The 25,284-nt window shown below is 49.3% G+C and overlaps 3 protein-coding genes across 4 annotated transcripts; all 3 read left to right on the forward strand.

Annotated features, from left to right (window-relative positions):
- LOC134053134 (keratin, type I cytoskeletal 14-like) lies at positions 1-4,708 on the forward strand. 2 transcript variants are annotated; one of them, XM_062507983.1, is made up of 8 exons: positions 1-976; positions 2,578-2,660; positions 2,934-3,090; positions 3,348-3,509; positions 3,591-3,716; positions 3,808-4,028; positions 4,373-4,422; positions 4,611-4,708. In XM_062507983.1, the coding sequence occupies exons 1-8, from the start codon at positions 467-469 to the stop codon at positions 4,706-4,708; spliced, it is 1,407 nt and encodes a 468-aa protein (XP_062363967.1). In that variant the 5' UTR covers positions 1-466. The 2 variants fall into 2 exon arrangements, with proteins under 2 accessions (XP_062363967.1, XP_062363968.1); XM_062507984.1 differs by lacking the exon at positions 4,373-4,422 and having other exon boundaries at positions 4,597-4,708.
- Positions 4,709-10,531: 5,823 nt separating this feature from the next.
- LOC134053298 (keratin, type I cytoskeletal 19-like) lies at positions 10,532-13,893 on the forward strand. The gene is made up of 7 exons (XM_062508240.1): positions 10,532-11,062; positions 11,426-11,508; positions 11,747-11,903; positions 11,989-12,150; positions 12,469-12,594; positions 12,690-12,916; positions 13,806-13,893. The coding sequence occupies exons 1-7, from the start codon at positions 10,532-10,534 to the stop codon at positions 13,891-13,893; spliced, it is 1,374 nt and encodes a 457-aa protein (XP_062364224.1).
- Positions 13,894-20,629: 6,736 nt separating this feature from the next.
- Positions 20,630-25,246, forward strand: LOC134053236 (keratin, type I cytoskeletal 19-like). The gene is made up of 8 exons (XM_062508125.1): positions 20,630-21,199; positions 22,120-22,202; positions 22,562-22,718; positions 22,942-23,103; positions 23,527-23,652; positions 23,757-23,983; positions 24,298-24,443; positions 25,221-25,246. Exons 1-8 carry the CDS (start codon positions 20,630-20,632, stop codon positions 25,244-25,246), a joined length of 1,497 nt encoding a protein of 498 aa, XP_062364109.1.
- The last annotated feature ends 38 nt before the right edge of the window (positions 25,247-25,284 follow it).

The raw sequence follows: 25,284 nt of genomic DNA on the forward strand, positions 1-25,284 counted from the left end.
TCCAAGCAGGGACAGGAAACTGTATCTGGGACAAAAAAACCCAGTAAAAGAGATGCTGAGTTACTCCCTCAAATGCTGCCTGCACTGCTCTGTTTCAAAGCACGCAGTGCAGAGAGAATTAAATCATAGCCCTGAGCAAGGAGCCTCCTCCTTTTAATCACACCTGACAATTTGCTTGGAAACAGAAGACGCATAAAGACGCCCTTTGTAAACGAAAAAGCTCTACTGGAATATGACAAAAAGCATGAGTAGAACAAAGGCAAAAATGACGATTCTGGAAGTTGGCTCAGGTTTTATGAGTGATGAAAATAGTCGGGAATGCAAAGGCAAAAAGAAAAAAAAAAAAAAAAAAAAAAGGTGGCAACGCCTCCTGGCCGGGCTATAAAGGGCTCCGAGGCGGGGGAGCGAGCACTCGCTGCTGCTGCTGCTGCTGCGCTGCCGGGCCGCCTCTCTCCGCGCCTCCAGCATGAGCACCACTGTCAGGCAATTCTCCTCCTCCACCTCCCTCAAGGGATTCGGGAGCCTGGGGGGAGGCTCCAGCAGGCTCTCCTCCGTGCGTGTCGGGGGAGGAGGCTACAGGGCCCCCAGCGTGCACGGGGGCTCTGGCAGCTACTCCGTCTCTTCCCGCATGGTCTCGGGGCTCGGCAGCGGCTTCGGGGGCAGCTACTGCAGCAGCGCAGGAGGGACCCTCGGAGGGGGCTTCGGGGGCAGCTTTGGGGGAGCCTTTGGGGGAGGCTTTGGGGGAGGCTTTGGAGGAGGCTTTGGAGGCGGCGATGGCATCCTGCCGGCGGGGGAGAAGGAGACCATGCAGAACCTCAATGACCGCCTGGCCAGCTACCTGGACAAGGTGCGAGCCCTGGAGGAGGCCAACACCGACCTGGAGGTGAAGATCAGGGAGTGGTACAAGAAGCAGGCGCCTGGTCCTGATCGTGACTACAGCCCCTACTACAGGACTATCGAGGAGCTCAGGAACAAGGTAGGATGCTGGGATTAACGTGACATCATCAGAGTCACTTGTGAAGAGATACAAATGTTCCTAACAGCTGGAGGGAAGAGGGTTATTGAACAGCAGGTAATTAGCCTGAAGTGTAAACTAGAGCTTTGGAATAACAGTCACTATGAACAGCAGTTCACCAGGCGCCAGAATGGGATTTCTGTCACTGTTCCAGTGCGGGGTGAGATACTGGGAAGGAAAGGAGTCAGGTAGTGATTCAGGTGACTTGATGCTATTTGCTGCCACACTGTCACCTCCTTCCTTTCTTACTACTTCTTGCTCCCTGTTAGGCTCCTGATGGTGCTCTCAGCTGGCAGGGACTTGTTATCTCCTGGCCCTGAGATATGCACTCCTGCCTGAGTGATATGCAGAAGAATAGTTGTTCTCACAAATATCCTACAAATCAGATTTTTTTTCCCCTACCCTTCAAGGAGGCTAAAGGTAGAGGTTAAAATAGAAAGTAACTGTCCTGTGGGATGGTTGTTCTTTGGGAGTTGCAGACACAGACACGAGTCCAGTCCAGGGCTGGAACACATTGGGCTGTGCTCAGTGCTGAAATCAAGTGTGTGCTCTGCTCTAAAATACAGCAGATGAAATAATGGCCAAGGTAATTTCTTTGTTCTTAGCAGCTCCCTGGATGATTTTAAACAAAAGTCCTTTGGCCAAAACACCAGAATCTGCCCATGCCTCCCTGCCCCCCACCCTCCCCTCAGCCCTTATCACTTATCCCAAGTAAGCTCCGGTTTACTGAGGGAACGAGGTGTGGGCTGGGGTGTTGAGCAATGACATACCTGGTCTGTGAGAGTCAGTTCCTGGGAAATGGGGCAGGGTCAGACCCTGGGGGGAACTCACATTCCTAAAATTCCTTGGGCTTCACCCTGGGGGAGAGGGCTTGCCTTGATGCAGGAAGCTCCTTTGCAGATTCCAGCATAAGGTGTGCTCTGATGGAGCACAGAAACATCTGGAGGCAGGAGCTGTCTCTGGATTTGAGTGATGAAGTGCTGAGTCTCACAGAAACCTTCTGCTCCTGATCCAGGGGAAGGCAGATCCTTCCCTCCCTCTCCCCCCTCAGCTGGGAAATGTCCACATCAATATTCCTGGATTATTCCTTGGATATCCCCTGAAGCAGGAGAACCCGGAGCTCTTCTTTAGCTTGTGGCTACAGAAATTCCTGCTCACTAAATGGCCAGTCATTTTCATAATCTCAGAGCAAATACTTGTGCCTCAGGTGTAATTATGAAAGCCAAATGAGGCAGGCACAAGGCACTCCTTCCTTCCTCAACCCTTTTTTCCTTCTTAGCTGGGCTGCTCCCATTCCCAAAGCCTGGAGTGCTGCCAGTCTCAGTATGGTGTGAGCACCTGGAGGAGTCACCTGGGCAGGGCCATGTACCCATGGCAGTGTTCCCAGGGGACCGAGTCTGGATGGGAGATGGAAACGACCAACCCCTCTCCTGCTTTGCAGAGCCCATATGGAAGTCCAGCCTCGTGGGCGGGAGGCCCAGTGCTGCTCCAGTCCTTCCCTTGGTGGGACCACTCAGAGTGTTTGAAAAGACTTTTTAACTCTTTCACTTATCCCCCATCAGATTCTTTCTGCAACTGTTGAAAATGCCAACATCGTCCTGCAGATTGACAATGCCAGGCTGGCAGCAGACGACTTCCGAACCAAGTGAGTCCAATGCCTCTGAGAGCTTTCGTGAAAAAAGGGGAAAGCCTGGCTGTTCCAGGTGCTTTGTTCTGCACCTGGGGTTGTGCCGCTGGAGGGTGACAACTTGGAATAGTGCATTTCTTCATGGGTGCAGCACTGATATTTCTGCACTGTGAGAGCTGTGCCCACACATTGAATTAAAGATTCTTGGCAAAAATACACTGAGCTAGGGAAGAAAAAGACAAGAAAAAGGTTTTATCAGGTGGGTGTATGCAACTGTGTGTGTGTCCCCAGGTTTGAGTCGGAGCAGGCTCTGCGCATGAGTGTGGAGGCCGACATCAACGGGCTGCGCCGGGTCCTGGATGAGCTGACCCTGTCCAGAGCTGACCTGGAGATGCAGATCGAGAACCTGAAGGAGGAGCTGGCTTATCTGAAGAAGAACCATGAGGAGGTGAGCACAGAGTTGTGTTCAAATTGGACCTACAAACATTCCTTGTGTGCCAGGGAATAAGTCAGTCCAAAGACAGTGGAGTCTCTGCACTGAGGGCTGACAGGAGACACTAGAGCAGGAAGGGGGAGAAAAATAATCCCTGCAGGTAGGACCTCCAGGAGGTCCATGGGGTTCCTGTGCTGGGTGCAAATAAGAAATTCCTCATCACGGGAAGATGCCACATCTTTCTAATGTGTTGTGTCTCTCTTCTGTGTCAGGAAATGACCGCCCTGCGCGGGCAGGTGGGTGGGGAGATCAGCGTGGAGATGGACGCTGCTCCCGGCATCGACCTCACCAAGATCCTGGCGGAGATGCGGGAGCAGTACGAGAGCCTGGCGGAGAAGAACCGCAGGGACGCCGAGCAGTGGTTCTTCAGCAAGGTGAGGAGCTGGCAGCCGGCAGCGGGGCCGGGGCCGTGGCCGCTGTCGGGGCTCTGAGGGCACGGCTTTGCCTCGCTGCAGACGGAAGAGCTGAACCGGGAGGTGGCCATCAACACGGAGCAGCTGCAGAGCGGCAAGACGGAGATCACGGAGCTGCGGCGCACGATCCAGAGCCTGGAGATCGACCTGCAGTCACAGCTCAGCACGGTACGAGGGGCGGGCTGCTGGCAGGGTGGGGGTGCGGGGCTGTGCCCACCCTGCCCGCCCTCCTGAGCCCGTGCCCGTGCCCGTGCCACAGAAAGCGGCGCTGGAGGGCACCCTGGCCGACACCGAGGCGCGCTACAGCACCCAGCTGGCCCAGCTGCAGATGCTGATCAGCAGCGTGGAGGAGCAGCTGGCGGAGCTGCGCTGTGACATGGAGCGCCAGAACCACGAGTACAGGGCCCTGCTGGACGTCAAGTGCCGCCTGGAGCAGGAGATCGCCACGTACCGCCGGCTGCTGGAGGGCGAGGACGCCCAGTGAGTGAGGGGCTTCGCTGGGAGGGCGAGTGGGAGCAGATGGGTCGTAGACATGAATTGCCTGAGCCCAGTCACAGCTTTCAGGACTGGTTTCTCTGTTCGTATCAGCTGTGGATGCCCAGAGCTCTGTCCCCAGTGTCTGGCTGCAGTGGGATGCTGCAGTGGGCTGCTTTCTTTGCTGGAAAGGGCCATGGTTCCTCTTCCCTCCGGAGAGGCCAAGTGGAGCAACACTTTTATCTCCATGAGCCTTCTCTGTTTTTCTCCTTCCTGAACCCAGAGCCTGTGCAGCAGCAACAACCAGTGTTTGTCCCTAACGTCTCTTTGGTTTTGTGCCTCTCTTGTAGCATCTCCTCCCAGTACTCATCCGCCACGTCCTCACATTCTGGCAGAGATGGTAAGAACCCACCTTTCCCCTCAGCTTGGTTCTTTGCCCTTCCCTGTCAAAGCAGGGTTGTTTAAAGCAGCCTTTTCCAATCCCTTATGGAATTTCCACCCGCTCTTGAAGAATGTGCAATATTGGATAATGTTTTAAGAAATTTCTCTCCTTCCTGCTGTGAATAATTGTCCCCCTTTCCTTTGCAGTCATGACATCGTCCCGCCAGGTGCGCACGATCGTAGAGGAGGTGCAGGATGGAAAGGTGGTCTCCTCCCGGGAGCAGGTTGCACTCACCACTCGCTAGGACAGCCCCTGGCTCAGGAGAGCAGTGAACTGAGCCAAGAAGTGCCTGAGGCCATGCGTGCTCGGGTTGTGTCCCAGAATGCTCCCTTCACCTGCTCCTCCTGCCTGTGTTGCCCTCATTCCATGCAGGTGTCTCTGGACACACTTAATAAAGCTTTTTCTCCTTGCTTGTGCAACTGCAGACTTGTCTGTCACTGACACGTGGTCCCTCGAAGCCTCCGGGTTCTGTGTTCATGCCAGGGAAAGTCCTAAGAAACCACAAGAAGCCAGTGAGAGGAGGGGAATGGAAGGACATGGATTCTACCTGGAGGGACAGGGGTTCTGCCTGGGACAAATGTAATTTGAGACAGCATTTTGTCATGAACTTAGTGCTTGTAAATACAGGGGACTGGCTAAGCCTAACTGAGGTTTGAGGTCAATGTGCCATGTGACCAATAATTAAAGCCAACAACATAAAGCTTGGTTCTGTAACTCCTGGGGCCATAAAAGGCCACTTTCTCCTGTCAGCTGAACTCAGATGGCTTCAGCAAGACTGCTACTGTCAGGTGTTGTCTCTGAGACATGAGCCCAGGGTCCTCCTGGTTGGCAAACCTCATCCCTCTAGGCCTGCTGTCTCTTTTGACTGTCTTTAAACCACACTGTCAGGCACAAAAATTTTTACAGGGCTGTTCATGCTGCCCCAGGGCTGTGCTTAAGAGGAACTAAAGTAACCATTGCTTAATCTGCACAGGGATGAGTAGCAATAGTTTTTATCTCTGTCGTGTGTAGCAGATCACTGCTAAAACCCTTCCTGAAACACTCGAGGTAGAAATGATGCCTGAGGCTGAGCTGCCACTCAGGATTTGTGATGCAGTTGGGCAGCAGCAGTTCTGGCCGTGCCTGTGCCCACTTGCCTGCTGGAGAGCGACTGAGGGAGGGCCAGAGAGGAGAGGAAATTGTTTTAGAGCCAAAAGCATGATGGAATTGCTTTGATCCTACTTTATGCTTTCTAGTCCATGGTAGCTGGGAGCCCTGTGCACCAGCTTATGTTCATGCCACACCTCAAGGATACAGATCTGGGGCTCAGACCAAAGGAACAGGGAGCAGCTTGTATTAAATCAGCTTCCCCTATAACAATGGACAAGAGGCTCCTGCAGCTGAGGCTCAGCTCACCTATGCTTTGGGTGATCAGTGGTTCATTCATTCTCCCTCAGTCTCCCCACAGCATTACAGTCCCACTGAGCACTCCCCAGGCTGCTCCCTGGCCCCAGCAGGTTTGGAAAGAGCTGATGATGTTGGGCATGACAAGACAGGCAAAGAGAGGAAAGGAGATCGAAGAAATGGGGAACCTGCCAGGTATTTCCAGAGAAGGGAGCGTGAGATGGTATCGTTCTGTATCATCATTCAGCAAATACAGAAAAGGGCAGGAAACAAGACACAGCAGAGTGCAGAGTTCACAGACTGTTTCGTGCTTCTCCCTTTGCTGGAATGACAGACCTTTCTTGGAGAAAGTTTCCAGGCCAAGCAAACCAGAGCTATCTCAAAAATGAAAACCAGACCAAGGAAAAATGTACCTGAGCCTCAAGCTCTGAGACTCTCTGGCAGCAGGCAAAGCTGCAGGCTGGAAATCCTGAGCACACTGCTCATGTGCTTATTTATTTATTTATTTATTTAAGTTATCAGAAGACAGTAATTATAGTTTAGTTGTAAATGGCTTTTTAAGTCTTGAACCATCTGCAGAACACTCCAAGTGTATGAATACAGAAAAGCTTTCTGCAAACCACAAATATAACTGATTAAATATAAGTAGGAGGCTAAAAGCAGACATCAATCCCAGTTCTGCTGGCAGCACAGAGGGACATGGCCCCTTCTGCAGCCAAAAGGGCACAGGGGAGAGACTGATCCAGCAGAACACTCAGTCATCTCTGGTATCTGTCACCCCATGGTGAGATATTTACATCTGTCAGCAGGAACAGCCTGAGATGAAATCCAGAGGAGAGCTGGGAGAGCTGATGGAAGAGCCCGGGTTGTAATCAGTGGATTCAGTTCCCCTAGGAGGATCTTATCAGCATATATTTGCATCAATGAAAAAGGCTTTAATTCTGCATATAGCTCAGTGTAACCCTGTTATCACAGGCAAGAGCAAAGTCCAAACTCAGCATAAGTGATCTCTGTGTGACATCACAGTGCTCTGAAGAAGGAAAATACCTCAGAACTATAAGGTAATATATTGTTTGTTATTTACTCTTCGCCACACACATTTGTGTCTGTGAAACATGGACAAATTGTCTCTCCCAGAGGTGGACAAACACTGGTTTTGGAGAGCATTTTTCAGACTTGCTGCAAGCTGCAAGGACAAGAAGAAAAGCCTTGTTAGGATTCAGCTGGGAATTACAGATGCAAGTCCTCAGTGGATGATGGTGAAACTTTCTGGACAACAAAACGAAAAATGGAAACTATGAATGACTTTGGAAGGTATTTAATGATGGAGATACAGATAAAAATCTAAGGGATATGCCTGTGTCAAGAGTAATATAAAATAGCAAGAACACTGACAATGAATCATACAGAACTGTCATCTTTCCAATCTCTAAAGCCCCATGTGCTCCTCAGACAGTTGTTTTTACAATGCCCTCTAGGAGGAGGATAGTTGTTATTGTTGCTTCCGTCCCACAAAGCATGAAATTGAGACTTGCAGGAGCTGAACGATTTGCCTGGAGTGACTTGCAAAGCTGGGATCAGACCCTGGAGCACCTGGTGTCACCAGTAAGATGGAGATCAGCATCAGTACAGCCAATAACAGGCTGACAGAAAGTGGCATGACAGGTACATCACCAGCCAGATAAGCAAATACTTTGTAAATATTTTGTAAATACTTTGTAAATTGAGAACACCAGGATTTTCCATAGGTGTAACACAGAAATTCAGCTGACAGTGAGCAGAGAGGAGCTCAGGATGTCTTCAGGTGAGCCTCTCCCTGCTGCTGGCAGTGCCTGCTCCAGCTCCTCTCCTGGTCCTTCTGTGCCTGGGCACCAGCAGGGACTTTGGGGTTTGAGTCTTTGTGTCTGAGCCGTTGAGTCCCCAAGGAAGTCTCTCGGATGTGAATACAGCTGGTGATTCAGGGAGTATTTGTAGCAACGTGAAATGCTGGATCTCCTTCTTGGAGGCACATTAAACTTCATCTGCTTTAGCCTAAGACATAGTCTCAAGCCTTAAAAAATGTCCTGATACACCCAAATGATTTCCCTCCAGGGAAATCTAATCTTTCTCATTTCCATTGCCCTGTTGAGTCTGATAATTCTGCTGTAGAGCACTCTTGGGAATAACTCCAGCATGTCCATCCTCTGGCACTACCCCGCTCTCCCTCACACAGCCCAGGACACTGACAGAAACCTGAAATATTCCTTAAATAATCTCTTCCTTTCTATTTTTTACAAAGCTCATTACGTGGGAGCAACACCTTTGCCTGGGGGAGGCTCTTCTGCTCATTTACTTGACGTAGTAATTTTTCCTGGTCAGACCTGCGCTGCTGTTCCTGAAATGCCCGTGGGAGATCCTGGTGTGCTGTCATTCCTCTGCTCCTCTTCCTCCCTTGGGGCGCAGCGTTGCCTGCGAGGGGCTCCCAAGTCAGCCAAGGACAGCTCATCAGAGCATTGCCCCTGGCTCCCTGCAAGGATGTGGGGAGCAAATTTCCCTCTGTAGACTTCAGCCAGGAAGTCAATCAAAGCTAATTTAGGAAAGAGCCTTCCATTAGGCATGGAGATTCCATCATTAGCAGATCTCCTCATCACAAAATGAAAATCATTTTAATAAAATAGGGCTGTGATTGCTGGCAGAGCTTGAGGTTTGTTCTCATGTAAAAGCTGGTAACAAAAAAAAAAATAAAAGCAACTTCGAATTTTGGAAAGGAAAAAAGCTGCCATGAAGAACACACAATTCCAGGAAAATAATGACTGAAATTACTGCTCTGCTTTACAAAAGCTGTAGAAATTCTAAGCACCTTTGGTAAGGTCTGAAGTTCAGAAAGAAAGAAGGAAGGAAAGAAGGATAGAAGAAGGAAAAAGGAAAGGAGGAAAGAAGGAAGGAAAGAAAGAAAAAAGAAAGATGGACATCTCTGCTTAGTTTGCAGGAATTAGAATAAAAAACAAACCCTCTACTCATTTGTGGGTGTTCTCTTCATTGAAAAGATCATGGTCACAGGACGGTTTGGATTGGGAGGGGCCTTAAAGACCATCTCATTCTACCCCCCTGTCATGGGCATGGACACCTCCCTCTAGACCAGGTTGCTCCAAGCCCCATCCAAACTGGCCTTGAAAAATAAAGGACCATATAGATCTTGATAAAATGAAATTAAATGTTTGCTCAGCAGCAATTTTATAATTCTTTGGTAGAAAAAAGACCAATTGTGACCAGGCTGCAGGTGGGCTCCAGGCAGCCCTGCCTGACCCCGATCCCTGGCTCCAGGCAGGGCCTGGCCACCACTGTGGCACCAGAGCACCCTGGCTTGGCTTTCTGATGACAGCTCCAACAAAGGACAGGCACCCACAGAACCACCCCACAGTTCAGGAGTGCCGGATTTGCAGTGGCAAGATAAAATTGAGCTTAATGAACTTGCCCATATAGCAGAAGCAATATTTGTGAGCCAGGCTGCACCTGACACATTCTTTATACCACGTGTCCAGGTGACCTGGATGCCAAACCCAAAGCTGAACCACACGTGGGTGAGAGCCAGCCAACATTAGCATTGCTATATTAATGTTATTAATAAAATGAAAGATTCAGATGACAAAACATTTTAATTATTTCCCTTCTTCCTGAATTCATCATTCCAGAACTAAAAAATTAGTTTAATAAACTTTTAAAAATATCTTTTCTACTATTCTTTCTAAATTTAACACCTAGATTGTATTGGAAAGTTTTCATGGTGCTGGTTGGAATTGGATCAGACCTCTGTAGGATCATGCATCTCCTGAAATTATTGTTTCAGAAATCTTATGAAACAACCTGTGTGGCAGTGACTATTCAATGAACTGGATGTTTGGGGTCCAGGAAACATCCTTTCATATTTTGGATAAGTATTTGACTATTCTGTCTACCCTTGAAAGCAGCAAAACAACTCAGACCTCTGCAAGGGGATGTTTTGACAGATGTAGAATAAAGAGAAGAGATAAACCAGCCCTGGTACATTCCAGTGCAATATTCCTCTGTGCTCTCCTAAAGCATTTGAGGTCTAAAGACCCAGACCAGGGGCTCACTCCACCGATGGCCTCATGGAATGGAACACACCCTCGCTGCATGGCCCAGGGTGGTCTCCTGGCCCTGATCCCAGGGTGTGAGGCCAGCTGAGTGAGGGGACATCCTTGCTTCTGATCACAAAGGGGTCAAACAGGCTCTGTCAGATAGGATGCCTTTCCCACAGCTTTCACTTTCCGGGTAGACTCGCCCACGCCAGGGGTGGATAATTGCTGTGGTGTTTCATTCCCCCGGCACTCTTGGGTATCGTCGGGTTTTTGTGTCACTGTTGTTGAGCTGTCATCACAAGTCAGACCTGATGATTCAGGAAGTAACATTTTTGATGTAGTTTTGAAACACGCTTCTGTTAACCAAAGCATCTTTCTGTTGTGGGATTTCTGGAGACAAACGCCTTTGGGGAATTATTTCCGGCTGAAAAAAAAGAAAACACCTCCTAGCCAGGTCACAAGGAGGAAGAATAAACAGCCCTTCTCCCGTGGCACGATCCACAGGGACTGGTATAAATAGAGGACCAGGGGACAGAGGGATCACAGAGGGATCCTGCAGCGACCTGAGCACTTGCCTTGGGCTCCGTTGGCTCCGCACCCACACCATGAGCTGTGCTGTCAGGCAGGTCGTCACCACCTGCACCCAGGGCAGGGGCAGCACGGGCAGCAATGCGGCTGGCACTGGCAGGAGGGTCTCCTCTGCCTCCTCGGGGAGACACGCTGCCTACGACTTGGGTGCTGTGGTTGGCAGTTTCTCTGGTGGCAGTGTAAGTGAGGGATTACTCGGGAAGCAGCTGAGCACCGGCAGTGCGGCTGGTGGGAGCTTCGGAGCCACCCAGAGGGCTTGTTCTGCCCTGGGATTCAGCGCTGGAGGCATCTGCACTCGAGGTGCTGGTGGCTTCCCCAGGGCTGGCGCTGGCTGTGGGGATGGGATCCTGTTTGCTAACAACGAGAAGGCGACGATGCAGAACCTCAACGACCGCTTGGCCTCGTACCTGGACAAGGTGCGGCTCCTGGAGGGGGACAATGCTGACCTGGAGTGCAAGATCAGGGAGTGGTATGCCAAGGTAGGGCCCATCTGTGAGCCACGGGACTACAGCTGCTACCACAAGGAAATCGAAGACCTTCAGAACCAGGTAAACCCTTGTTTGTCAAGAAAATTCTAGTATTTCTTTGGGCTTTGCTTTCATGTGTACTCAGAGCCCCTCTGCCCCACAAAGAGCAGAGCAATGGCTCTGGAGGGGCAGCTGAAGCAATGGTTTATATGAAATGATGGTCTGTGGGAGGGGGATTCTGCATTTACTGAGCACTGATGCTTCAGCAAGGCTGGGTCCATCCAGCTGGCACATGGGCTTCCCTGCTGTTATGCCATATAACTGATTAATAACCCCAATATATGGAATAATTATAAAATCCCCCAGGTAGGCGTTTCCTCCAGGGTCTTCTGGAGGTAGAGGAAGCTGCAAGCCCACATATTCTTCTTACAATTTCTTTTCCAGATCCTGTGTGCAGCCATGGAGACTAACAAAATCCTTCTGAACATTGATAACAACAGGATGACGGCTGATGACTTCAGAGTGAAGTGAGTATAGTCCCCTGCTGGCCCATGGAAGGGCAGGTGCAGGGTGGTGATGGGGAGATCCCAACGCTCTGCCTGTCACACTGCATAGTAAAACAGATCTCTGATACCACTGCCAATGTTCATAGCACTGCATGTCTGAAGCAGAACTTGATCCTAATTTTTTTCTCCCCAACCTCAACTGAAGGCCTTGCCCCGTTTTGCTGACAGGCTGACCTTTGTTTTCTGCCTGTGGTTTAAGGTACGAGACCGAGTGTGGTCTCCGACAGAACGTGGATGCCGACATTTGCAACCTCCGGCCCGTCCTGGACCAGCTGGCCAGCTGCAAGACTGACCTGCAGCTGCAGTGTGAGGCTCTGACAGAGGAGATGTGCTGCCTAAAGACCAACCACGAGGAGGTCAGCTCTCTCAGGGAATTAAGAAGGAGGAAAGTCCCCCCAAGTGTGGATGGATATTACTGATACAGTGACGTATTTTCTGCAGGAAATGAGCTGTCTGAGGAAACAGGCAACTGGAGATGTGAGTGTGGAGGTCAATGCCTGCCCTGGCCCAGACCTGAGGAAGATCCTGGAGGATCTGCGGTGCCAGTACGAGACGCTGATGGAGCGCAACCGCAAAGAGACGGAGCAGTGGTACACCTGCAAGGTACCACGGCCCCGCAGAGCCGCACCCAGCTCTGCCCCGAGGGGGAAAGGGAAAAATCAGGGATTAGGAGGACTCCTAATAACAGCAAGTGTGTCACAGATGTGCTCAGATCTAACTGTACTGCCCGATCTCTGTGCTCCATCCACGGCGGAGATGGGTCAGAACAGAATAAACAGAATCCACCACATGGGTCAGAACAGAATAAACAGGGTGTCAGCCTTGGACCCGCTCAGGGCACTGCGGGGTGTGGGAAGATCCTGGACACCACGAGATGCAGTGGGGATGTGAGGAAAGGGTTGTTCTTTTCTGACCTTGCAGGTGGAGGAGGTGAATCTGGAGGTGGTCACAAGCAGCCAGGAGATCGAGTCAAGCAACAAGCAGGTCACTGAGCTGAGACGTCAGCTGCAGGCCCTGGAAATCAATGTACAGGCCCAGCTCACTATGGTAGGTGATGCCACAAGGGTTCACAGCTCCAGCTCTCACGACCCGGGTTGTACCTGTGTCAGAGTCAGGTACCTGTGTGTTTGTTCTGTTCTCAGAAAGAAAACCTGGAATCCTCTTTGACGGAGACCGAATGTCGCTATAACAAATACCTGGCTGAGCTGCAGAACCAGATCTCCTGTGTGGAGCAGCGGCTGGCTGAGATCCGAGCGGAAATGGAGTGCCAGAACCAGGAATACAAGACCCTCCTGGATGTCAAGTGTCGCTTGGAGCAGGAGATCCAGACCTACCACTGCCTGCTGGAGGGCGGCCAACACGACATCATGTATGCAAACAGAGCTGGGCACCCTAAAATCTCTGTGCTTTGCCTCACAGGGATATGAAAATTTGTGATCCTGGTAGGAAAAGCAACACTGGTGAGGAGCCAGTGCTGACCTGTTATGAGGCAGGACCGATTCCATGAGACATCTGAGGATTTGTCTCTGACAAATGTCCAGAGAGCACACCAAACACCATTCTTGAGCCCCCAGAGCTGTCCCAGCCCCTGGCACACTTCATAAGCTCTTCAAGGGCAACTCCACCAGGGGCTGGGCAAACAGTCATGTAAGTGAGTTTTATTGGCTTGTCAGAATGAGACAGGATTAGGGACTAGCAGCTAAATGAACTGAAACATTGAATTATCTAAACATTTTCAGTTTCACACAACAATTTTAATTAAAGTTTTGGAAAATTTAATTTGTATGCAAAGCAGTTGGCTCTGCGCTGCCTTCCACTGACTGAGGTTTTGAAACAGCCAGGCTGTTAATTCCAGACACGGCTGCACACAAACAAAACTGCCCTGAGCACCCACCTAGTCCCTTTGTTTTGTTGGAAGAGGAGGCTTTGGGATGGTGGTGTCCTGACGTGGGCTCCCCTGGACTCTCCAGTCCTAAATTATTTATATGAAAAGTCAGTTTTTGTTCCAAAACGCCTATTTCAAGGGCTGAAGTGGCACTGTTAGTGTTTGCCCGGGGTAATCCTGAGTGTCAGATGGAAAAGCATCATCTGCCAAAAGACAGGAGGTGGATGGTGGCTGCAGCTGACCCTCGGGGCTGGGAGGGGGAACGGCGGCTGTGACTGAAGTGATGGAGCTAAAGCCGGTGAGGAAGGCAGGGGGAGATCTCCAGGGTGGCAATGCCGGGGACCTGCGTGTCCAGAGCTACCTTTCTCCACAGAGGGTCGGCGGGAAGAGGAGTCGGTGCCACATCAGCTGGGAGAAGCGCGGGGCTGAAAGCCAGCCTGTGCCAGCCCTGCCTGCCCTGAGCCCCGCGGCTCTGCCAGGTGAGGGGGCCTGCAGGGAAGTGGGACCATGAGCTGCTGCTTCAGTGCTGGAAAGAAGCTGCTCAATAGGAGGATGAGAGGTCTCCAGACTTTTCTGGGTGATGAAGAGGGGCTGGAGAGGCTTTTACCTGGAGAGAGGCTGGGCTGGAGTCAGGATCACAGCTGTGACTTTTGGTGATAGAGCACTGGGATTAACTGGGCTGTGATGGAAAGCAGCGAAAAGGGATGCAGCTATGGAATATTTATTTATAAACCTCTGTGCAGAAATTATGTTTGACACTGGGGGGTGCCCAGCAGTAAATGTGTGTTTAAGCAAGACTTTCAGAACAACGTGGGAATGAGGAGCTGGCAGGAGAGTCAGTAAGCTCCAAGTCTTTCAACAAGGATAAAATTTAGCAAAGCTGGAGAGAAGAGGGAAAGAAAAAGGTCCCTACAAAAGCAAAGGGGTGTAAGAGAAAGGCACAGGATGCAGCCCTCCCCTAAAAGAAATTATTCTTCCCGCTCTCCTTCAGGTCACTGCAGACCAGAGAGTCCCTGCCAGCCCCACTGCACATCCCCTGAGGAGCTCTCTGAAGAAAAAGCCTTTTGGAAAAACAAGGCAAAATAACATGTGAGTTCTCAGTTGTGCTCCAGCAGCAGTCAGAGGGTCTCTGCAGACGGCACCTCCTGGTCACCCCTCTCTGATCCCACCACTGCCCCTCACTCAGGCCCCCCTGGGTTGTGGCCATTCTCTAACAGTGACCAAGGCTTGTCTCCAATAAAAGTTTGCTCCTGCTGACACAGCCTTGAACCTGAGAAATAATTTCTACAAGTAAATCAATATACAAGTATTAAAAAATATATATATTATGAATCCACCTTCAGTCTCCATCCACACAGCAATCATTACAAGGAAAAAGGAAAGCAAGCTGTGTTCCCATCAGTGCTCCAGCTGAACACAGAGGCTGAGGATGGGGATGGAGGGTGGAGAAGAAGGACCAGATATTTGAAGGAAGGGATATTTGCTACCAGAGGAGGAAGTATGAGCCAAGACATGGAGCAGAGGGTGGTGAGGAAAGGGACACCCAGAGAGGCTGCGCAGAGGGCAGGGAGGGAATCTCAGGAATGTCTGACTGACAGTCTGCTACCAAGAGAGACCATGGAAAGAAAAGGTAGTCTTCACTAAAGTAGGTATACGATAATGTAATATAATATCACATAGTATAATGCAATACACAACACCTTTGAGTTATTACAGATACACACTAACAGGATAAAATCAAGACCAACAAGTTTTCTCAAATAATACCAAAGCAGGAATTTTGAAAACCAGGCTCTACTGGACTTTCCACACCCTTCTGGTGGAGGAAAACAATTCCCAGAGAAAACACTAAATAAAGAACCTCTAAATGAATTTGTAAAAAAGGCAAACAGGAAGAACCAGCTGACAACATGTGGGAAGATAAAAGGGTGAGACAAATTAATATGTGGGAGAGAATTTTTTTAAAAGTGAGACACAATAAACAGACAGAAAAAAAAAAAGCCGCTGGTGTTTTATTAGCCCAGAGAAAGTAATGACAAACACATTTAGGAACATGACTGCATTTTGCTGCGTGTTTAAGCCAAGGCTCAGGATCCAGCCTGTCCCTCCTCACTGGCAGCAGCGTCTGAGTGATGGGTTTGATGGGCTGGGAGTGGTGGCACAACCCTTGCTCCTTCTTGTTTGGCTCTGGCAGCCCTTCTCATGAAATGTTGGATGACCGACCTTAGACAGAGGCCTGACATGAAGGCTGATAACAATAAAGCTTTGGGGGATATGGTGAGTCCGAATTAGTGCCTGTTTCTAAAGAGAGAAACAGCTTAGATAATTCTGGAATAGTCTCTTTCTGGGCTCTGTCCAGGACACTTGTTAGCCCTGTGGAGCTCCTGGACAAGCTTTGTGTTACTTTCCCTGCTCAGTTCTGAATCTCCCATTCCTGCAGTGCTAATTATGCTGAGCATTTCAGGGTGATTTAACCCACCTCAGTGCTGACACAGCACCTCTGAGGTCACTGCATTGCATCTGTGCAGAAATACACCACTGCCTTCCCTGCCCAGTGTTTACAACCTGCACAGCGATGGGAAATGGTGACAGCTGTGGAGACAGCACAGGAAGAGACCGGGAAGGGAAGATAAATGGAAAGGGGAGGACATAGTGCAAGGAGCAACAGAACAGGAGTGACCTGGGGCCTGGACTGCACAGCAGCTCAGGAGTTGTGCGGCTCATAGGAGCTCATTCTGTCCTCTTGTAACATGCAAATCTTGTAAAGCAAGAACAAACGAGTATTTCAAAGACAGAAAGACCTGGGCTGAAGGTAAAGGACTGAGAGAGGAGCCCAAGGATACAAAGAGCAAGGGTGGGTGCCCCCGAGAGGGGCAGGGATGCTATCAGCACTCGGGCTGGTAAGCAGACAGTGAAGTGCACTGTGACAGTTCAGCAGATGTGTCTGTGTTGTAGGAGAGCAGGAACATGGGAATTACACCACCATCAGGAAAAATCCCTGAGGAATTAACACACCGGACGTTTAAGGGATCAGTGAAGAAATAGGAAGAAAACAAGTAGTTTTGTAAATTACCAATGCTGGAAATCAGCCACGAGTTCCAGACTGCACGGCACAGATAATTATCTCTGATTACAGGCATGGTGCATTAGGAAAAGCAGGGCATATCTGGTGTGATGCATAAACTGTAATTTCTCTACAAAAGTCTCTTTTGTAAGGTACGCAGACAGGTACAGTCTAACACCCACAGTAACTATTTGTGGGGTTTAGACTTCTGTTTATTGGCTTGTGTAACATTTATAAAGAATTACAAGAGATGAGCAAACAGATGCTGTAACCCATCAGATTTCTCAGCTCAGTACACTGAATAATATAATCTAAACTGCCAGTACAAGGCACATATTGAAAGTGTAATGAAATTAAGAGACTTTTTAAGAAAAGTGTGACATGAAGATAAGACAGTCTGGGGAGTTCTGGCTGCCCTGCACCTTTACCTGCCTGGCACTGTTGCACCACTGGACGGTGCCTGAGCGCTGGAAACACCTGAACACTCCATGTTGTCAGGCTGTGACCCGATCCTGTGGCTCTGCAGCAGAGAACCACAGGCTGAAGCCTTGGTTTCCCTCCCATCCTGTGCTGTGCTCAGCTCTCCGTGCAGAGTGGAATCACTGCAGTTCCATCACCCATCACTATTCCCATCTGTCCTAAGAAATTCTCCAGGACTCTCCTCTGCTGTGATAACCTGCAGTGCCACTAGAGATGCTCATTCTGGAGGTCTGACTGCACTGTCAGAACCTGGCAGGTCCTGGAAGGATCTAGCACTGTTCATCAACTGAATCAGGGCAGACTGAACTTCGGTAGAAAGAAACATGGTTGCGTCCACCTCCGTGTCCTGCTGAATTTCTCCTTCAGCACTGCAAATGCTCAGAGTCTGCAGATGTGAACACTCAGCAAGAAAGAAGCTGAAGAAGAATTCTCTCGGTCTCCAAGGTGTATTTAAGCCTGTGCTGTTACCAAACCCACTGTGGTAATTATTTCAGTTGCCTTACAGGATTTGGCTAAACATGGTGGTATAAACCAATGAGTCACTAGCCAGGAAAAAGTCCTGGTCTGCATTTGAAGGATTGGAGTATGGTGCCTGGAGCCGGCTCAGTATCACATCAAAGAAGTGTTTAATAAGTGATGCCCAATGGCCATTATGCAAATTATTAATGGTAATTACAAGTGACAAGATAAAATCATATTCCACTGTGGTTGCACAAACATCATTGAGGCAATGCTTATGAAAGCAAAGTTCTGTCGAACCAGACACACCTTTCTTGTAGTTGACACAAGAAAACATTATCATCTTTGATAAGCAAAGAGAGGTGAGCGTGTGGAGCCGGGCTGGGCACAGCAACAGCCACAGCTCCCACCAGACCAGACTGTCCTGCCCACAGCAGCCCTTGGGAATGTGGCACCCTCTGCCTCCTCCATCCCTGTGCACCAATATTCACCTATTCCCTCTTCCTCCCCTTTCACTCTCTTTTCTCATCCATCAAGACTCAGCAGCACTGTCACTGACGTTGTGTGCGACCACTGCTGATTGTCCTGGCCAAGGGCCTGTTGTGGCTTCCTGCACCCGAAACCAATTGTTTCCTCCAGTCCTACACTGAGGTTGTAAATCCACGTTTATGTCTTAGACTTGCGCAGTCCTTCCCTGTGTTCTGCCCCAAGGCTGTGTCCCAAGGATATAGGAACACAGTAATAACCAAAGTGGAGGCAAAGAAATCAGTTTAGTGGGGGAAAAAGCCAGTACTGAAGGGAACACAGCCTGTGCCTGTCTTGGTGCTGAGTCCTGGAGCCCTGACACGGCCATGAGGAGAGAGACAACACCACAGTTTGTTTTTAAGATACAACCAGGTTAGCCAGGGACCGGCTTCCGGGTGCATTTGTTGTATCAAACATACGTTCCATGTCCCAGTGAAATTGGCAGCAGCCCAGAAAAACTCCGAAGAATGCAACTGCATCCCAAATATGAGTTCTTCAGAAGAATTGCATGGTCATGTTTAATCTTCACTGGTAAATTGGGATTTGAGAGTCTACGGACGATTTCACCAGGACATGAGTGAAAGGTTGTACAGTGCTGCTGCAGTTTGTTTTGTGGAGCAAGACCTGCTCCTTCTTTCTGCCACAGAACTGCTGAAGGAAGCAGGGGTGAGTGCTCCATGCCCACCCATAGAGAAATACCCGGCAACTGCATTGTCTCTTCCTAAACCCAACACTCTGCAAGGGAAAGAAAGGCACCCCCAACCCTGCCTCTGCAGGTTGCTCTTGGGTAACTCCTGAAAACCTCCCCAGCAGAAGCAAAGCTCCAAGCAAGCATTATATTAATTTCTGTTGGCTCCAACAGCCACACCCTGTCTTCAATTATATTCCTCAAAATGACAGATGAAAGCCAGATTTGCTCCCTCTCCTCCTTTTTGCTCATGATTTTCCTGACTGTGAGTCTGGGCTGTGTGGGGAGCACAGGGGCTCTGTCTTAGGGGAGGATGGACTTGTATTTCAGGCACTGCAGTCTCAGCGAGGAGTCTGAGCTCTGACAGACTTCAGCTCTGTCCTTAAGCAAGTTATTTCCCTGTACTATATGAATAATGAATATTCCTGGATGCCGCCAGCCTTGGGTAGGCGGCTTTTTATCATATTTGATCTAAGTAAAGAAATAAATTATCCCACTGGAGAGTGGAAAGCTTTAACTCATGCTGGTGTGAAGATGATCCTATCTACACATGCTTGGGGACACTGTCCTACCATGGTGACAGCAATCACCAACTTCCCGCCAGTAAAGGTGGCTGAGAGTGCAAGTGTTGGTTTTCTCTGCTCTTCCTCCCAGAGGTGACGCTGCTCTAGGAGCTCCTTCAGTGTCACCCTCACTGCCAACAGGGATCTATCACAGCTGCTCCTGTTCATATGGACATCCTCGAGTCAAAGGCTGCTTTGTGAGTAAGAGTTGCATGGAAATTCCACGCTGTAGGGAACAGAAGCTGTCGTCCCCCGGAGAGCAGAATATCCTCTCATTACAGAGTCAGCTGGAGAAGGACAGTGGCACTGGTGGAGCCAGTTCTCTGAATTCTCCCTCGGCTGTTGCCTGCCTGGTTGGGAGGTTGTACTCCTCTGACCAGCCAGGCTGTGCTGACACCTGCTACTGCTGCAACAAACTCCATATGAAATGCAGAAAGATTTTCTTCTTCTTGCTCGGTGCACAGCACAATCTTTGTAATGGCAAAGATCAGCGGGGTCGCAACTGAGTCCAGGGATCTGGAAATATCTCTGGTGGATATTCCCTTTCCCGTCATCTCTGTCTTTATCTGTCATCACCACAAACTGAGAAAGCTTGGACAGCAATTAAAGCAATTGAAAAATAACTTCAGCAAGGTCCTTCATACACCACAGTTGACATCAACCTGTGTGTCACGCACACACAGGGGACACTGAACAGGCCTGAGCTTCACGGTGTGAGCAACTTGACTTCTCGTGTTCATGACTAAAGAAATTTAAGCCATAAATAGGGAACTAAATTAACAGGGGATTTACCTCAGTGATTTTGGAAATATCACAGTAAAGCAGGTATTAGAGATGTGCCAGGTGACCAACATCCACATCACAGTGTCCCTGGTCTGTTCTTTGCTACAGTCACAACTGTTCACACTTTTCAGAAGTGAGAAATTCTATTAGTTTTCCATTTTTTTGTTTCACAAGTTCTACCATAGCATGCGATATAAAAATGGTAATTGGACTAAGAAAAAAATAAATACAAATTAATAAAAGATAAAAGGGACTTTGATGTTATAAATACCAATGTTTCTTCTTTGTACATAATCTAGGCCAACTTTTTTTCTTGACTTGTTGCAAAGTTTGCATCATACAAAAAGCTGATGACTCATAAAACACTATTTTACTTTTTGGAATAAGCTGCTGACATGTAAAGTATCTTCCTTGTGAACTGGGATTTCTAGAGGGAAACTGCCTATGGGCTATTTAATCTTGGCATAAACAGCCAGACTAGCCAACCCCGTGGGAAGAAGAAACACCCCACAGGTGACACCCCCTTTGGAAGGTATAAATGGAGACCTGCAGCAGCCACAGCCTGCAGTCGGACTCAGTATCACGCTCTGCATCTTGCTTTGGGTTGTGGGTTGGTGCTGCAGCTGGGCCTCGCCATGAGCTGTAGTATTAAGCAGACAACTGGCTCTCTCAGGGGCAGGACCAGCGGCGGCAGCTGCGTGATTGGTGGTGGTGGTGGTGGCGGAGCGCGGATCTCCTCGGTCTCCTCTGGAAGATACACGACCTGCGGGATAGGCGGGAGCCGAGGGTTTTCTGGGAGAAGCTACTGTGGTGGTGTGAATTACGGAGGAGGACTGAGCACCGGCAGTTTGGTCGGTGGAAACTATGGAGGTGGCTTAGGAGCCGCTGTCCTCGGAGGATGTGCAGGCATGGGATTCAGTGGTGGCAGCGCTCGCTTTGGCGGTGGCATGGGAGGTGGCATGGGTATGGGTCTTGGTGGAGGTGGTTTTGCTGGTGATGGCATTCTTCTTTCTGGTGACGAGAAGGTCACCATGCAAAACCTGAATGACCGCCTGGCTTCTTACCTGGACAAGGTGAGGTGCCTGGAACAAGAGAATGCTGACCTGGAGTGCAGGATCAGGGAGTGGTATGCCAAGCAGGGCCCTTTTTGTGAGCCACGGGACTACAGCTGCTATTACAAAGAAATAGAAGATCTTCAGAACCAGGTAACATCCTCTCTCAGCTGCTTTCTCCCATGCAAGGCTCTCTCTGGTGCTGGTTCATAACTCGGTCCATTATCGGGAGTAACAAGTCATTGTTGTAAAATGCTCTTTGCAAACATCTATTACAACATCTGCCTGTGGAAAGCCCAGAGCTCAGAGGTAAATAGGAGAGTTTGGGCTGTTTCTGTTGCAGTTATTCATCAGACATATTGAAGGGGAAAATGTCTCCTCATGGAATGCATCTGGATGGGCAGTAGTCTTTTTGAATTTAGTTTGTGCCAAGGTGGTCAAATAGATACATGGCAAGAAAAGGACTAAAAGATAAATAAATAATGGATCACACTGATTTGCCTGAATTTATATTATTGTTGTCAGTCTTGCAGAATTCCAGTTAAACTTTATTTCCTTTTTCTTATTAGCTTATTTTTTCATGTAGAATAGGGAAATATAGGACATTTAATTAAAACTAAGAAAAAAGAGAACATAGCCATAACACATTTAGAATGGGCAATTTAAAATTCAAAATACTGGCAAAAATCTAGGATGTCAATTCACAAAGATTAAAGAGAAAAGAATCCAGGAAAGGGACTGAATAAGATAGGCTCATCATTAATTCTTGAAATAAAACTTTAAATCTCATGAGATTTAGATTTAACAGGCTGAGGTGGATTGTAGCACGCACTGGACAGTAATGACACCTCCTGGATTCTCTGCACCTGAACTATGAATTTTTTCATTTTAATGTCTTCACTGCCCTTCCCTGAACATCTCTGTGAGTGCTGCATCCTAGAGGTCCCCATCCCTAACACCCAGGATTTAAAAAAAAAAGAGAGGGAGAAAGAGGGTCTGGTTGCACCAGGCAACGGGTGCCTTGAGCCCGAGGACTTGGAGCAGACACCAGGAACAAATGTTCTTTTTCCCAGATTGTCTGTGCAACCATAGACAACAACAAGATCATTCTGAACATCGATAACAGCAGGATGACAGCCGACGACTTCCGAGTGAAGTGAGTACCCGGGGCTGCCCCATCCCCTGTCACTGCCCTCCGGGCTCTCAGCCGAGCTCCTGTGACCCAGGACAGGCTGGAGGCTGTGCAGAAGAATTCTCTCATCCATTGTCTGTAGAGCTGCACTAATTAGGGACAGTTCCAGGAGGGGAAGTTTGGGATGCCAAGCTGGTTTCGAGTAGAGATTAAAGGGAGCAGAAGGGATCTGCAGGCTGGGAGCAGCGAGGGGTTCAGCCGAGCTGCTGTTCCAGCACGTGCTGCCTTTCAGATGGGAAGGTTTTGTTTTTTCCTGTCAGAGCTCAGAAATGCTGGTGGTCTCAGACGCTGACTGCTCTTCCTTTCTCACTTCTACCCTGCAGGTACGAGACGGAGCTGGCCCTGCGCCAGAGCGTGGAGGCAGACATCAATGGGCTGCGCCAGGTGCTGGACCAGCTGACGCTGTGCAGGTCTGACCTGGAGGCACAGCTGGAGTCGCTGCGGGAGGAGCTCTGCTGCCTGAAGAAGAACCACGAGGAGGTAGGTCCTGCCCTCCCCTGTAAAAAGCATTCGCCTCTGTGGGATCCATCACCCCTGTGTGCTGCTGCGGGGGCAGTGGTTGATGGAGACCGTGGTGTGACCCAGGAGCTGTGAAGGTCCATCAGAGAGGGGCTCTGCAGGGCTCTGCTCCCTGTGAGGGAACTTGGCTCCCTCAGTTCTTTCCTTCGTTTTAAACCTGATGTGATCTGGATGGTGCTTCCAGGAAATGTGTTGTCTGAGGAAGCAATCGACAGGAGATGTGAGCGTGGAGGTCAATGCCTGCCCTGGCCCAGACCTCAGGAAGATCCTGGAGGAGATGAGGTGCCAGTATGAGACGCTGATTGAACGCAACCGCAAAGAAGTTGAGGATTGGTACGAGTGCAAGGTGAGCAAATTCCCACAGCTCTGACTTCCCCTGGATAACACCCAAGCAATCGTCCCACAGGGATTTGTTGCATGTAAAAACCACACAAAAGGCTGTAAGAACATTTGGCATTGGTTCTCACTGACCAAGTGACACCAGGGAGGGACACTGCCACCCTGTGTCCTTGTCATGGGCTGAAGGAAGTGCTGCATGTTGGTGGGACAAATTCTCCACAAAACAGTAAGTGGTGAGAAGAACTGGAAGCAGCAGTACTAGAAGAGCAAGAGGAATGACCAGCCAGGTTTACACTACCATTAGGATGAGAGTTTTTACCCAAACCTTTCTCATTTCATGTCTTTGCTAACTTCTTTGCTCTTTCCTTAATACTTGATCCAACTAACTGCACATTCCCTGAAGCTCTTTATCCTGGATTGGTGATTTCAGATTGAGGAGGTGAATCGGGAGGTTATTACAAGTGGTCAGGAGGTGGAGACGTGCAACAACCAGGTGACTGAACTGAGACGCCAATTGCAAACCCTGGAAATCGATCTCCAAGCTCAGCTCAGCCAGGTGGGTGAGGAGCTGGTGCAAACCTCATCCATCTCACAGAAGTCATAGCTAAATGCAGCGTTTCTCCTGCCTGTATTTGTCTTATGTCCCATGTCACTCCTCAGAGGGACAATCTGGAGTCCTCGCTGGCCGAGACAGAGTGTCGCTACAACAACCACCTTGCTGAGCTGCAGAGCCAGATCACCTGTGTGGAGCAGCAGCTGGCTGACCTGCGGGCAGAGATGGAGTGCCAGAACCAAGAGTACAAGATCCTGCTGGACGTTAAGTGCCGCCTGGAGCAGGAGATCCACACGTACCGCTGCCTGCTGGAGGGTGGCCAGCAGGACCTTATGTAAGTGGGCTTGAGACACACCAAAAAATACAATAAAATACCCTTGGTCCAGGTTATTTCAACGTAAGGGCAAAGTGAAGGACCTGCCAAGCTCCTCCTCCCTTACTGACCTGTTTGGCCTGCCTGGTGTCATGGTGGTGACCTGCTTCCTCCCCTGTGCCGATTGCTGCCACAAGGAGAACGGTCACTGCAACATTTTGCCAATTTTCTGCCAAAAAGGGAAGCAGACTGAGAGCAGTGGAGATGCTGAAAATCTGTAACTCTAGTTTATCTGTCATTTCCCTCACTCAAATGTTATTTTCCTGTCTCCTCAGTCAGCAAGGAGGAATTGGTCAGTCTTCAGGTTTAGGAGGAGGAGTTGCAAGAAGCAGTGGGATAGGAGGAGGAGGCATCATTAGGACAAGCCACACTTACACTTCATCTGCCCAGATCCCATCCTGTGCAGCTGCGGAGATCCAAGGTAAGAGCTGTTCCACTCTAAACATTTCCACAGTCTTCTCTGCTCTAATGCAACACTGATGGGCTGGAAGAAAGATCTTTCCCACGTAGCTTACAGGTGTTACTTGAAAGTTTTATTGTGGGGCCCCTGGGAAATACAGGACAGGAGCCACAGAGGAGTGGCTGAGAGGAGAGATTTTGGGAGCTGGGATGCTGCTGGGGCTCATGAGAATTGCCAAAGGGAAGAGAGACAGAAGGGAGAGGGACAGAGCCAGCAGGCAGGCAAGCCATGGAGAACATGGAGAAAGAACTGACATGAAATGTGGGACAAAGGAAAGAACAGGAAAAAGAAAAGTACTCAGAAATCAGGTGGGAAAAAACCAAAACAAAACAGGAATCATGGGAATACTGGCAGATAACTACTAGTCCTAATTCATGGGGAAACTTCCAGCAAACTGAAAAGGAAAGAATGAAATATAATGAAAGTTGGTCCAGGAAAATTACATGAGCAGGGGCATTGATCTGGCATGAACCCCAGTGCCATTCCCTCATCCTGATCACTGCTGGAGCAGTGTCTGCAGCTTCCACCTTTTGGCATTTTGATGCAGCCTGTGCTGCAGTCAGTGACAGATCCATCTGCCAGGCTGGCAGGAGCCATCAGATCTTCCCAGGAAGGGGCAGTATTTATCTGAAATTCTAATTGAATTGGCTTGTGAAACGATCACGTGTAGGGAATGACAGTGTGGGAAAGAATCTATTTTTGCTATAAACACAGTAATGTTTCCTTTGATCTCTCCAGTGCCTTGCAGAAGGATTTGTGATTAAGCAGAGAAACGAGAATATCCAACAAGAGAAGCCTGAAG

The sequence above is a fragment of the Cinclus cinclus genome, chromosome 24 (genome assembly GCF_963662255.1).
Source record: "Cinclus cinclus chromosome 24, bCinCin1.1, whole genome shotgun sequence".
Classification (NCBI taxonomy): Eukaryota; Metazoa; Chordata; class Aves; order Passeriformes; family Cinclidae; genus Cinclus; species Cinclus cinclus.